This window comes from Patiria miniata, unplaced genomic scaffold (assembly GCF_015706575.1).
Source record: "Patiria miniata isolate m_02_andy unplaced genomic scaffold, ASM1570657v1 HiC_scaffold_19, whole genome shotgun sequence".
Taxonomy (NCBI): Eukaryota; Metazoa; Echinodermata; class Asteroidea; order Valvatida; family Asterinidae; genus Patiria; species Patiria miniata.
The window spans coordinates 5,293,054-5,307,806 of NW_024037057.1; the positions used below are offsets into that span (position 1 = coordinate 5,293,054).

At 40.7% G+C, this 14,753-nt stretch overlaps 1 protein-coding gene across 1 annotated transcript; it reads left to right on the forward strand.

Moving 5' to 3' along the window:
* Positions 1-1,325: 1,325 nt before the first annotated feature.
* Positions 1,326-13,423, forward strand: LOC119726057. Its single transcript, XM_038197674.1, has 2 exons — positions 1,326-4,500; positions 13,415-13,423. Exons 1-2 carry the CDS (start codon positions 1,354-1,356, stop codon positions 13,421-13,423), a joined length of 3,156 nt encoding a protein of 1,051 aa, XP_038053602.1. The 5' UTR covers positions 1,326-1,353.
* The last annotated feature ends 1,330 nt before the right edge of the window (positions 13,424-14,753 follow it).

Sequence of the window (14,753 nt, forward strand, 5' to 3'; positions counted from 1 at the left end):
TGTGGGTCTGCTGGGATGGGGAAGTCAACCATTATTGACAAAATTGCATACGACTGGGCGAAGGGTACTGCACTCAAAACGTTCGCACTCTTGTTTGTTTTGAAAATGTCTGCTCTCGATCAAACGTCTGACCTGGTTGAATCAGTATTTGATCAACTTTTAGCAGATGATACAGCAGTAGATAGGGATGGTTTGAAAGCATTCATTAAAGACAATGGTGGTAAAGTGCTCATTCTGATAGATGGTTTTGATGAATTCACGACAACAAACCTCGAACCAGAGAAATTTGGTTCCATTCTAAGAATGCTCAATCGCAAATTTGGCAAAAAATGTTTTGTAGTTGTAACAACACGCCCCTCACACTTGGATAAATTGAGAAGCAAATCACTCATTGAGAAACCTTTCACCCATGTGAGCGTTTTAGGATTTAGAAGGACAGATATTGGGAATTATGTGAGAAAGTTTTTCTATGCAAAGCTTGGTGTGGCTAAGGGACTTCTTGATAGGATTCAGTCATCGGATGTCCTGTCTGATTTAGCAAGAAGTCCCATGCTGCTTCTGCTAATGTGTGGACTATGGGAGGAAAAGCCAACACTACCCGATACTCTATCAAGTTTGTTCAGTGAGGCAATTAAATACATATTTCGAAGAAAAATGCCTAAATTATCAGAAGAAGCAATATCAGAAGTGGTGATTGCAATCGGCAAAGTTGCTTTAGAAGGGCTTATTTCCCCAGAGCAAAGGCTTACATTTCAAGAGGGAGAGTTTGAGAAGAGTGTACTCGATAAAGCAATACAAGCGGGTATTCTCACTAGCCAGAGGGTCATTAAGTGGCGCGCCACGCACAATAACGTGCAGTTCATTCATAAGACACTTCAGGAGTATTGCGCAGCTATATACTGCCAGAGTCTTTTAAGCAAAGGCGACGGGGAATTTCAAGAGATACTTCATAAACTTGGCGATCCTCAGAATTTCGAGTACATGCTGCGCTTCTGCTGCGGCGACAATCAACAATGCACACGACATATATTGCGGATGCTGCAAGTGATGATGAAGCGCAGGAATTCCGCTTTCAAAGGCAAGCTAGCGGAGGAATTGGCCTTAAATTGCTACTTTGAAAGTCAAGCAAAGGATTTGTTATCAGTAGATTTCATCGAGTCGTTTTTCGATGAATGTATTGATATAAATGACTACAGCAAGGACTCATTGAACTCGTTCGTGTGGTTGCTGCAGCATGTTGCCAAGCACACAAAGCCCTCGGGAGTACATTTCCTTGCTGAAGTAAGTGAAATTCACATAAAACAGTGTAACCACTCAAGGTTGAGTGAAGTCGTAGCTTTGCATTTGCCAACAATGAAAGACTTGATCATATTGCATTTCGATGATTGCGCACTAACTGGTAGCAATGCTGATACACTTTTGTCATCATTTCGTAATGGAGGTAACTTGATAAAATTAAGCCTCGGAATGAATGATTTTTGCGGTTCAGCCAAAGACTGGGCGGTCCACTTGCAAGGGATGAAACACCTCATGAAACTCAGTTTAAATGGATGTTGCTTAGACCCGCGTGACGTAGTAGACATTGCATTGTCAACTGGGGAGTTGCCAAACTTGGCCAAGCTGAACCTTTCAGAGAATAAGGGATTGGGTGAAAATGCTTTAACGTGGGCGGCTAGTTTGCAGTCGATGATTCACCTGAAATCACTCGATTTATCGGAATGCGGCATAAATAAACAAGATATACCACATATAACATCATCAGTTGGGGAGATGCCAAACTTGGCCGATCTTGACCTTTCAGACAATAAGGAATTGGGTGGTAACGCCGTAACGTGGGCGGCTAGTTTGCAGTCCATGATTCACTTAAAGAAGCTTGACATGAGTAATTGTAGCATTAACAGTCGCGATATGAAATATATCACCGAATCAGTAAGTCGCATGCGGAATATCGTGGATTGTGATTTCAGTAGTTACCCCGGAGTGTGGCGTGTACAGTCATTGGGTAATGGCATAGAGTTGAGCATCAAGATGTTCTCACTCACTGGCAGGGATATGGCGGATGTATTGCAGTCATTCAATAATCGGAGCGATTTAGTCAGATTGACCATTGATGGCATTTGCGGACTGGGTGGTTCCGCAAGTATCTGGACTCCACCCTTTCAAAACCTGACGGAACTTAAGAAGGTGGAGTTAAGTGATTGCTCACTGCAAAACGCTGACATTGAACACATTGCTGCAGCATTAGGTCAAGTACCAAACTTGGCCGATCTAAATCTTTCAAAGAATTCGAACTTGGGCGGTAACGCAGGAATATGGGCGGCTAGTTTGCAGAGGATGATGCACCTGAAATCACTCGGTTTATCGGAATGTGGCGTCAATGGACAAGATTTACTACATATTGCATCATCGGTTGGGGAGATGCCAAACTTGGCCGATCTAAATCTTTCAAAGAATTTGAACTTGGGCGGTAACGCAGGAGTATGGGCGGCTAGTTTGCAGAGGATGATGCACCTTAAATCACTCGGTTTATCGGAATGTGACATAAATGAACATGATATACCACATATTGCATCATCGGTTGGGGAGATGCCAAACTTGACCGATCTTGTCCTTTCTAGTAATATGGGATTGGGTGGAAATGCTGAAAAGTGGGCGGCTAGTTTGCAGTCGATGATTCACTTAATGGGGCTTCACATGAGTCTTTGTAGCTTTAACAGTTGCGATTTGAAATATATTGCCGAATCAGTAAGCCGCATGCGGAATATCGTGGATTGTGATTTCAGTAGTTACCCTGGGGTGTGGCGTGTACAGTCATTGGGTAATGGCATAGCGTTGAGCATCAAGAAGTTCTCACTCACTGGCAAGGATATGGCGGATGTGTTGCAGTCATTCAATAATCGGAGCGATTTAGTCAGAATGACCATTGATGGCATTTGCGGACTGGGTGGTTCCGCAAGTATCTGGACTCCACTCTTGCAAAACCTGACGGAACTTAAGAAGGTGGAGTTAAGTGATTGCTCACTGCAAAACGCTGACATTGAACACATTGCTGCAGCATTAGGTCAAGTACCAAACTTGGCCGTTCTAAATCTTTCAAAGAATTCGAACTTGGGCGGTAACGCAGGAATATGGGCGGCTAGTTTGCAGAGGATGATGCACCTGAAATCACTCGGTTTATCGGAATGTGGCGTCAATGGACAAGATTTACTACATATTGCATCATCGGTTAGGGAGATGCCAAACTTGGCCGATCTAAATCTTTCAAAGAATTCGAACTTGGGCGGTAACGCAGGAATATGGGCGGCTAGTTTGCAGAGGATGATGCACCTGAAATCACTCGGTTTATCGGAATGTGGCGTCAATGGACAAGATTTACTACATATTGCATCATCGGTTGGGGAGATGCCAAACTTGGCCGTTCTTAATCTTTCAAAGATTTCGAACTTGGGCGGTAACGCAGGAATATGGGTGGCTAGTTTGCAGAGGATGATGCACCTTAAATCACTCGGTTTATCGGAATGTGGCGTCAATGGACAAGATTTACTACAAATTGCATCATCGGTTGGGGAGATGCCAAACTTGACCGATCTTGTCCTTTCTAGCAATATGGGATTGGGTGGAAATGCTGAAAAGTGGGCGGCTAGTTTGCAGTCGATGATTCACTTAAAGCGGCTTGACATGAGTCTTTGTAGCATTAACAGTCGCGATTTGAAATATATCGCCGAATTAGTAAGTCGCATGCGGAATATCGTGGATTGTGATTTCAGTAGTTACCCTGGGGTGTGGCGTGTACAGTCATTGGGTAATGGCATAGAGTTGAGCATCAAGAAGTTTTCACTCACTGGCAAGGATATGGCGGATGTGTTGCAGTCATTCAATAATCGGAGCGATTTAGTCAGAATGACCATTGATGGCATTTGCGGACTGGGTGGTTCCGCAAGTATCTGGACTCCACTCTTGCAAAACCTGACGGAACTTAAGAAGGTGGAGTTAAGTGATTGCTCACTGCAAAACGCTGACATTGAACACATTGCTGCAGCATTAGGTCAAATACCAAACTTGGCTGATCTAAATCTTTCAAAGAATTCGAACTTGGGCGGTAACGCAGGAATATGGGCGGCTAGTTTGCAGAGGATGATGCACCTGAAATCACTCGATTTATCGAAATGTGACATAAATGAACAAGATATACCACATATTGCATCATCGGTTGGGGAGATGCCAAACTTGGCCGATCTAAATCTTCCAAAGAATTCGAACTTGGGCGGTAACGCAGGAATATGGGCGGCTAGTTTGCAGAGGATGATGCACCTGAAATCACTCGATTTATCGAAATGTGACATAAATGAACAAGATATACCACATATTGCATCATCGGTTGGGGAGATGCCAATCTTGGCCGATCTTAACCTTTCAGGCAATAAGGGATTGGGTGGAAATGCTGAAACGTGGGCGGCTTGTTTGCAGAAGATGATTCACCTGAAATCACTCGCATTACGGGTATGCAACATAAATGAACAAGATATACCACATATTGCATCATCGGTTGGGGAGATGCCAATCTTGGCCGATCTTAACCTTTCAGGCAATAAGGGATTGGGTGGAAATGCTGAAACGTGGGCGGCTTGTTTGCAGAAGATGATTCACCTGAAATCACTCGCATTACGGGTATGCAACATAAATGAACAAGATATACCACATATTGCATCATCGGTTGGGGAGATGCCCAACTTGGCCGATCTTGACCTTTCATTCAATGAGGGATTGGGAGATAACGCCAAGACGTGGGCGGCTAGTTTGCAGAAGATGATTCACCTGAAATCACTCGAATTATGGGTATGCAACATAAATGCACAAGATATACCACATATTGCATCATCGGTTGGGGAGATGCCCAACTTGGCCGATCTTGACCTTTCATTCAATGAGGGATTGGGAGATAACGCCAAGACGTGGGCGGCTAGTTTGCAGAAGATGATTCACCTGAAATCACTCGAATTATGGGTATGCAACATAAATGCACAAGATATACCACATATTGCATCATCGGTTGGGGAGATGCCAAACTTGGCCGATCTTAACCTTTCAAACAATGATGGATTGGGTGGTAACGCCAAGACGTGGGCGGCTAGTTTGCAGAAGATGATTCACCTGAGATCACTCAATTTGTCGAAATGTGGCATAAATGAGCAAGATCTACCACGTATAGCATCATCCGTTGGGGAGATGCCGAACTTGGTCGATCTTAACCTTTCCAGAAAATGGGACCTTAGTCGTAGCGCAGGAACGTGGCCTGCTAGTTGGCTGAGGATGATTGACCATTTTATGATATTTTGTGGCATTGACAGTTTCGATAGTCCCGCTGAGGAGTGTCGTCTTCAGCCATGCAATAATGGCATACAGCTGAGCATTCAGAGGCTCTCACTAACCAACAAGGGTATGGCGGATATATTACAGTCATTCAGTAATCGGAGAGATTTGGACAGGTTGACCCTTCGTGACATTCATTGGCTGGGTGGTTCCTCAGAAATCTGGACCCCACCCTTACAAAACATGACGGGACTTCGGAAGTTGGATTTAATCAATTGCTCATTGCAGAGCATTGACATTGAACACCTCGCTGCAGCAGCAAGTCGAATGCCAACCCTAAAATCCCTCAGCCTTGAGGGAAATCGTTCTTTGAGTGGCTCTGCACAAACATGGTCTGGCTGCCTGAAACAAATGAAACATGTTAGAAGCCTGAAATTGGGTTATTGTTCGCTGACAGAAGAAGATAAGAGACACATATCCGAGGCATGGGGAAGTGGAGTTGATTTTGGATCTTCTGAAGATGACTAGATGTCCAATGTATATCTGCGCTGAGATATGTTATGTGCATGCCCAAATAACCTATAAGATGAATGTGCACGAGTATATGATGCTATTTAAATGTCATTTGGATCGAGTCAATCTCGAACTCACGTCTGAAATTCAAGTAAATCTAGTTGGAGTCAGAGTCACAGATAGGAGGCACTTGAATCGATCCCTGGGCCAATTCACGAATCACCTGGATCGAGTCAGGCTCCAAGTCACGAGTAAGGTACCGAGTCATACGTAATCTAGCTGGAGTCAGAGTCACAGATACGAGTCAATTGAATCGATCCCTGGGCCAATTCACGAATCACCTGGATCGAGTCAGGCTCCAAGTCACGAGTAAGGTCCCGAGTCACACGTCATCCAGTTGGAGTCGTAGTCACGGAAACGATGAGTCACTTGAATCGATCAAACAATCCCAGGAAACGAAGCACTCTATTGGATCCAGTCATTTTGTAGGAGCGATGTCAATTACATAATAATTGAAACGCGCGGGGAAACAAGCTGAGAAATGACGCAATATTCTTTCGAAATCAAGCTACCCAATATCTCACAATAATTAATAGTTAAAATATAAGGCGGGTATTCTTATTGATATAAAAAATACGCTTTAATGAAATTCACGCTAATCTGAAAGCGCTTGTCCTTATTTTTCAATGATTTGTAGAATTTTGGAAATAGTTGTTGCATCGGATCATTGAAAATTGTTCAGAGTTTATCATGTAGTTACTGAATCATCATAGCAATATTCAACTTCATAAGTCAAAATATTGAAACCTGTCATCCACGGGTGAAGCATTTTTTTTCCGAATAAAATAATGAAATACAAGTAACAGTGAAAAGAGAATTCCGCTGTTTGAATGGGCAAAGCCTTGTTGGTGAACAGCCTAATAGAAATACTTTCAGCTGAATAAATGTATATGCATGTGTGTCTAATCACCGGGTCATGTCGCCGCTGACTTTTTGCAACTCTGGTAACTATTTAATTAATTAACTCAGTATGGAATATATTAGAATATTCATCTGTGGCGCAATGAGAGTATGACATGGAAACAGTAACGAAGCTCAAGATTTTCCTGGAAAATGGTTCATGCTGTTTATAACTTGTACATATCTTTCTGTTGCCCGTTATTTATTTTGAGAAATCGAACTGCAAGTTTAAAGTATACATATTTTTACCTTTTATATTGTACCTCACGAGTTTATCACAACCGTTAATTTTTGTATGCGACCGATTCTAACAAATCTGAGAACAAATTCTCGCCTTGAAAAAATTAAAAGCCGTTCAATGTGTGTATTTATTTATTGGACGGGTGCTACCTGATAAATACGGTCGGTATTAAATGTATTACTAGTCAACTCATTTTGACAGTACATGTACACCCATATTGCAGCCAGTCCTTTGGAGGAGCAAAATGTGCGTCATGTTTACCTGTGGCTTCACCTCGTAAGTTATATAATTTAATACTTCTATCAGATATTTAATATTGATGATACCAAATTGTTTTCTGAAACAGTTACTGTTAAAGATCTACATTTACTTTTCAACCAATTGTTTTGTTTAAGTGCATCTTATGTCACTGAGATGTCTCATTTTCACTTCAAAACAAGTCAGATTTTGTTTGGTTAACACCAGGTTTTGTTAGAAATCGATATTGAAGAGAACTTGACATTGATTTTTTTAAGCTGTTACTAGTGATGAAGATTCTACAAAGATTTCAAGGGAGCTGTGTCAGAGTTGAAAGTTATGCTTTCTTGGAAACTGATTAAAACAAAAACACTGTGTCTATATATATCGTAAAATTTCTGCATGCCTTGCTACATTTACACGTACCGGTATTGAACATGACATTATATTAATCATATGACTTGTCTGATAGTGATCACATTTTCATTCAAATTTTTAATACTTTTGTATCAATCGCTCAACTCCATCCATATTCAATGTTGTTAAGGGGACAAACGAGATGATAACTAAATATGAAGCACAAAACACGTGAAAGTTGAGTCATGATTGAGTCTGCATGTAGATCATCCAAAATCGCTCAGCAAGGTTAGATGATGTGATACATGGGCAATATCTGTGATTGCTTTAACTACGAAATACTGGATTTATTTTTTAGAGTTTCAGTAAAACATGTATTGATGTGAAAATATTGGACGTGTACTTTTAACACGTCTGATTAGTTGTTTGTAACTTTTTGTTAATTGTGGGAAATAATTATTATTTTCCTCTCAGTTATATCAGACGTGAATAGCAAAGTGTAAAAATGGTTTATCCGGTTTGCTCAAAACCACCAAATATAGTTGATTAGAAATGCGTCTTTTCTTGATTAGAAATGCGTCTTTTTATTTGTCACACCCAGCTTTTTATCTCCCGAGAATCTGGGAGTTATTGTTAAAACAGATGTATTTGTTAAATATATCATTTGACGGACATCCATTTGGGTCTCGAAATAAACTTTCAATTATACTCTAACCACGTTTTGTCGTGTTGGTTGTTGATACAGTGTTTGCTTGTTGAAATGGGGTGTTGGAGCATTTAGTAATTAACAAAGATATTAAAAGTATTCTTAGTGTTCATTTCTGGTCATTTTGATTATTTATCAATCTAAATACACTTTCCGTAACCCTCCATCCATAATAAGAGTTTTGATTTAAGTCGTCTACATGAGAGTGGAAACTTGATCGGACGATCCGCGGTCATATGATCAACATTCCACAAGTTAATATACGCGGTTCATTCCTGTGATTAACTGCTGTCCCCCCCCCCCCCCAAAAAAAAATAGCAGAAAGTTTTACTGATAACGACGGTAATACTGACTATGAGAGCTGGTTTTGCAGTCTGTGCCATAACCAAGGTCAATGACTCCGTTTGGCTGCTACGGCAACAAGGTGACATGTAGACTGGTTCCCGCGCCATTTAAGGTCAGAATCAATGAAGGAGGGCCTGGAAACTAGTCTAATTGAAAGGCCCATGCAGCCCACGACCACTGTGACGTTGCCCCTATTGTTAAACTATTAGCATTACAACAGGTGAATTCTAACAGCGGTATGCGGAAATATTAAACTTTGCCCATGCACTTCTATCTGTTCAGGATTTCGTGAGTTTTCCATGACTATTTTTTCCCCTCTCTTTGATCTCCATCGTGCAGTCTTGATAAATTTGTTTCTTCTGAATAATGTAATTTGGATGAAGTCAACTCGCCAAGTCTGGTAGAGGTAGAATGGAGATGGAATTTTACAAGTCATGATCAGAATTTGTCGTTACACAGTGAAGGGTGCAGTTTTGCCGTGAACTTGGCCGAAAGAGAGTTAACAGGTAAGAAATATTAACAGGGGTACATCAGTGCCGGGTTGGGATGGTGGTGAGGGCCGGCAGGATTAGGAAGACACTGCGCTTCTGAAGGGATTTTTCTGAAGTATTACTCGGACAGCTTCGAGTATACAATGATCATGAAATAACGGCACTGAAGGACAGACCCAATGTTGAATTTTCTGAATTACGTGCCGTTGGAAATGTACATGAAAATGGAAATGCAAACTTATGTTAATGTATGTATATATGTAGGTTCAAACGAATACTAATATGCAAACTTTGATTTTGTTTTCAATGACTCACCAAGGAAGCTGAAAGGGGATTGTGGAACTCCTAGATTAAAGTTAAGGGTCATAATAGTTATAGGGAAAATGGTTTCAGAAGAATATTGGGCATATCAACTTCAAAGTTGGTATGCGAATTGGTCCCGGGGACCCCAGAAGATTGTTGGTTTTGAACCAATAGGTCAGAGGTCAAGGTCATTATGAATCAAACAAATAATATGAATTCAGCATATTTGTGGACTTACTTTGCATATCAACTTCCTGTTCATTTGTTGGGAGGTATGGTCCTGCAAGTCAAAGTTAAGCCACAAATATCAAAGATGAATATCATTATGGTAAAAGGGACCATGAAATTTAGTTTCTAAATGAAATGTTTTACCATTCTCGAGGGTATTTTGATGCTTCTTTTTTATGCTAATGTGAATTTTCATATTCATGAATTTGTAATGTCGTTTCAGACAGAAAACTAAGTGTAACAGCTATTTCAGCACCAAAAGTTTCCACAATTTTTACAATACTTTGCTGTCATAAATGTATTTTCTTTGGTGATTAATATTTGTGTGAAAAAAAGTACATGGTAGTAAGCCAAAACAAACTTTTCTCACAAATATTTTCAATAACCAAATTTTGGGTTTACAATTTGAAGAAAAAACACCTAAACTGGGCATTGTCTTCCTAAAAAAATGACACCACAGCAACAGCTCACTCAGTTGTACGGAAAAGCATGGAAAAGGTTGAATATTTGAAAAAGTTCACTATTCAATGAAATTAAACCAAAGCCAAATACTTTTCATACATTTAAAAGGAGTAGAACGTTGCACACAAATAATATGCTCCTACGAGAAATTTACTTCATGGACCCTCAAAACAATAGAAATGGTTTAGGAGATTTTTTTTAAGAATAACTTAGCATGTTTGTTTTGTAATGGGGTTGGTCTTGGGGTTCCCAAGATACTGCGTTTTGACCCCTCGGTTTAAGGTCAAGGTCATTATGGTTCAAACAATACAGATGGTTTGAACAAGAAATCTCAGGAACTACCTTGCATATCAACTCATTTGTGTCGCCGAAAGTGACAGAAAGTATTAACTGGTAAAGAATATTTCACTATTATGAGAGCTTGCCGTCTGTGCAACAATCGGGTCAACGAGTCTGTTGGACCGTACCGATCAGGAGGTGAACAGGTAGACTGGTTCCCGCTCCGTTCGAAGTCCTAATCGACAATGGAGGGCCCGGGAACCACTCAAGTGACATGGCGGTACAGCGCACGCGCACTGTGACGTCGCCCCCATTGTTAAAATATATTAATAGTAGTATTACATCAGGGGAATTCTGAAATCGGTAAGCGGAAATATGAAACTGGGTGTAAGTAGGCTACGTTGCACTTGCAGCATCATATCCGTCCAAGATTTCGTGAGTTTTCCATGACTGTTTCTTCCCTTCTTCGGTCTCGATCGTGAAGTCTTGATAATGTGGTTGCTCTGATTAATTTACTTTGGAGCAATTAACTCGGATGGAGATGGGATTTTTACAAAACTTGATGAGGATTTGTCGTCTCAAAGTGCATGTTCACCGTGAAACTGAACTGAAAGAGAGATAGCAGGTAAAAGTTATGAACAACGGTATTTCAGTTCAGGGTTGGGGAACACCTCGCTCTTAAAGAGGTTTGTTTTTCTGAATTATTACTTTGACTGCTCTGAGCCTGCCGTACTCATTTGATAGCAGAACAGGCTGAAGCAAATGCTGAAATTTCTGAATTACGTGTTTTTTTTAATAGATGTAAATGCTATGATGTGTTTTCCAAATGTCGGTGTAGTGTGAATTTTGGTTTTGTGAAATGTGGACTCATTGGTGGTATTGCGCATGATCACGCAAATGCAAAGATTAGGAGAGGGTCTGGTCACGTGAGAGGGTTTAACCAATAAAAGAGATAAGGAGTCCGATTTCTACGAGAGTCCGATGCAAATTTTGAAATGTATGTGTACTTCAAATGCATGCTAGAGTAAAATTTTATTTTATTTTGACTTTATGGGTTTTTCAGGGCCTTTGGATTGCATGCTCATACAAGTTTGCATATTCATGACTAACCCATGATGTCATTATGAAGGAAGGGGCCACCTCGTACCCATGATGTTCAGCATTACTTTTGAAAACGAGGTTTAAAATAAATTAGACACTGGGGACGAGGTTGAGGTAGAGGCCTCGGTGAGGTTGAGTAAGGGGTCTCGGTGTCACAGCTAATTGAGCACCAAAGTCCCGGCATTTGAGGATTTTTACCGTATCAACTTTCTGCTGCATCATTTGTTTTCCATCTGTACACGACTGTCGGATGTTCTTCATTTTTTTCTATTCAAAGAGCGCCCTGTGATGTAAAAAGTGAGTGGGGTTTCATTTCGTTTTGAGTGGAACATTTCCCCAATACGTGAGAGCTGGATGACATTCGTTTGTGTGTGATCCCAGAAGTCATATATTTGAGAGTCAGTGGGTCATTTGAGTAAAAACGACCATTTGCTTTTGCAACCAATTTGTATGCATTTACTTTCATCTGTGTGGATAAAAATGAAGCAAAGGCTTTTACTGAAAAGCATGAATCAAATGGAGTGAGTGCTTCAGACAGCATCCAGGAACTGAACGAAAAGATATTCACGTCCAGTTTATTCAGTAATACCATAAAATATTATTTTTTTAACGTCACATTTTTGATATGATTTTACCGGCTGAAATATGTTTCTGGCTGAGTAAATATAGGCAACTGTCAACTTCGTCCACACTGCGCTTGACGTTTTTCATGAAAGTACTTTCTGCACTCTTTAATTTGAGAAAATATATCATTTGAGTTGGATTGAAGGCTCAAATTAGCTACTGTACTGCATGCATCACCTTAGTGATTTGGAGTCGTTTACCCCACATGTAAACCCTGTGTGGTCTGCGTATTCATACACACACAAGAGACCCTATTGTTGACAACCATTCGTCCGTGCAATCTATCCAATAAGTTACCATTTGAACCTGCTGTCTGGATGAACAGCAAAAGAAATTGTACTCATATGTAAATGCTTCTGCTGTTTGCTTGTACTTCCCAGCATTTGCTAGTTTGTATTCATACGACGCTTCGGCGGCGGGGTTCCTTGGATGACTGGTTCCCGCTCCGTTCGAATTCAGAATCGATAATGGAGGGCCCGGGGACCACTCAAGTTGACAGGGCGGTACAGCGCAAGCGCACTGTGACGTCGCCCCCCAGTGTTAAGATATATTAATAGTAGTATTACATCAGGGGAATTCTGAAATCGGTATGCGGAAATATGAAACTGGGCGTAAGTAGGGAACGTTGCACTTGCAGCATCAAATCCGTCCAGGATTTCGTGATTTTTCCATGACTGTTTCTGCCCTTCTTCGGTCTCGATCGTGAAGTCTTGATAATGTGGTTGCTCTGATTAAATTTACGTTAACTCGGATGGAGATGGGAGTTTTACAAAACGTGATGAGGATGTGGAACTGAACCGAAAGAGAGATAACAGGTACAGTTTTGAACAGCGGTGTTTCAGTTCAGGGTTGGGGGACACCTCGCTCTTAAAGAGTTTTTTTTCTCAATTATTTCTTTGACAGCTCTGAGCATGCAGTACTCATGCGATAACGGCAGAAAAGGCCAAAGCAAATGCCAAATTTTCTGAATTACGTACGTGTCCTTTGAAATAGTTGTAAATGCTATGATATGTTTTCCAAATGTCGGTGTAGCGTGAATTTTGGTTTTTTGAAATACGGACTCATTGGTGGTATTGCGCATGCTCACGCAAAGGCAAAGATTAGGAGAGGGTCTGGTCACGTGAGAGGGTTTAACCAATAAAAGAGAAAAGGAGTCCAATTTGTACACGACTCTGATGCAAATTTTGAAATGTATGTGTAGTTCAAATGCATGCTTGAGTAACATTTTACTATTTTTTTGACTTTATGTGTTTTCAGGGCCTTTGAATTGCATGCTCATACAAGTTTGCATATTCATGACTAACTTGATGTCATTATGAAGGAAGGGGCCACCTCGTCCCCATGATGTTGAGCAATACTTTTGAAAACGAGGTTTAAAATAAATTAGACACTGGGGACGAGGTTGAGGTAGAGGCCTCAGTGAGGTTGAGTAAGGGATCTCGGTGTCACTGCTAATTGAGCACCAAAGTTCCGGCATTTGGGGATTTTTACCGTATCAACTTTCTGCTGCTTCATTTGTTGTCCATATGTACACGACTGTCGCCTGTTCTTCATTTTTTTTCTATTCAAAGAGCGCCCTGTGATGTAAAAAGTGAGTGGGTTTTCATTTCGTTTTGAGTGGAACATTTCCCAATACATGAGAGCTGGGTGACATTCGTTTGTGTGTGATCCCAGAAGTCATAGATTTGAGAGTCAGTTGGTCGTTTGAGTAAAAACTACCCTTTGCTTTTTGCAACCAATTTGTATGCATTTACTTTCATCTGTGTGGATAAAAATGAAGCAAAGGCTTTTATTGAAAAGCATGAATAAAATAGAGTAAGTGCTTCAGACGGCAATCAGAAACTGAACGAAATGACATAAGCATCCAATTTATTCCGTAATATAATAGAAAATGATTTTTCAACATCACGTTTTTTAGCACGATTTTATTGGCTGAAATATGTTTCTGGGTGAATAGATATAGGCAACTGTAACTTCCTCTACACTGCGCTTTATGTTTTTCATGAAAAAACTTTTGCACTCTGTAAATTGTGAACATATATCATTTGAGTTGGATTGAAGGCTCAAATTAGCTACTGTACTGCATGCATCACCTTGATGATTTGGAGTCGTTTACCCCACATGTAAACCTTATGTGTGCCAATTCGCACACACACACACACAAGAGACCATATTGTTGACAACCTATCCAATAAGTTATCATTTGAATCTGCTGTCTGGATGCTGAACAGCAAAAGAAATTGTACTCATATGTAAATGCTTCTGCTGTTTACTTGTACTTCCCAGCATTTGCTAGTTTCTATTCACACGACGCTTCGGCGGCGGGGTTCTTTGGATGACTTGCGCTTGACGTTTTTCATGAAAGTACTTTCTGCACTCTTTAATTTGTGAAAATATATCATTTGAGTTGGATTGAAGGCTCAAATTAGCTACTGTACTGCATGCATCACCTTAGTGATTTGGAGTCGTTTACCCCACATGTAAACCCTGTGTGGTCTGTGTATTCATACACACACAAGAGACCCTATTGTTGACAACCATTCGTCCGTGCAATCTATCCAATAAGTTACCATTTGAACCTGCTGTCTGGATGCTG

What these genes read in the sequence shown, in the direction of transcription:
- LOC119726057 (XM_038197674.1), top strand. Translation starts at nt 1,354, where the DNA reads ATGAAAGACTTGATCATATTGCATTTCGATGATTGCGCACTAACTGGT.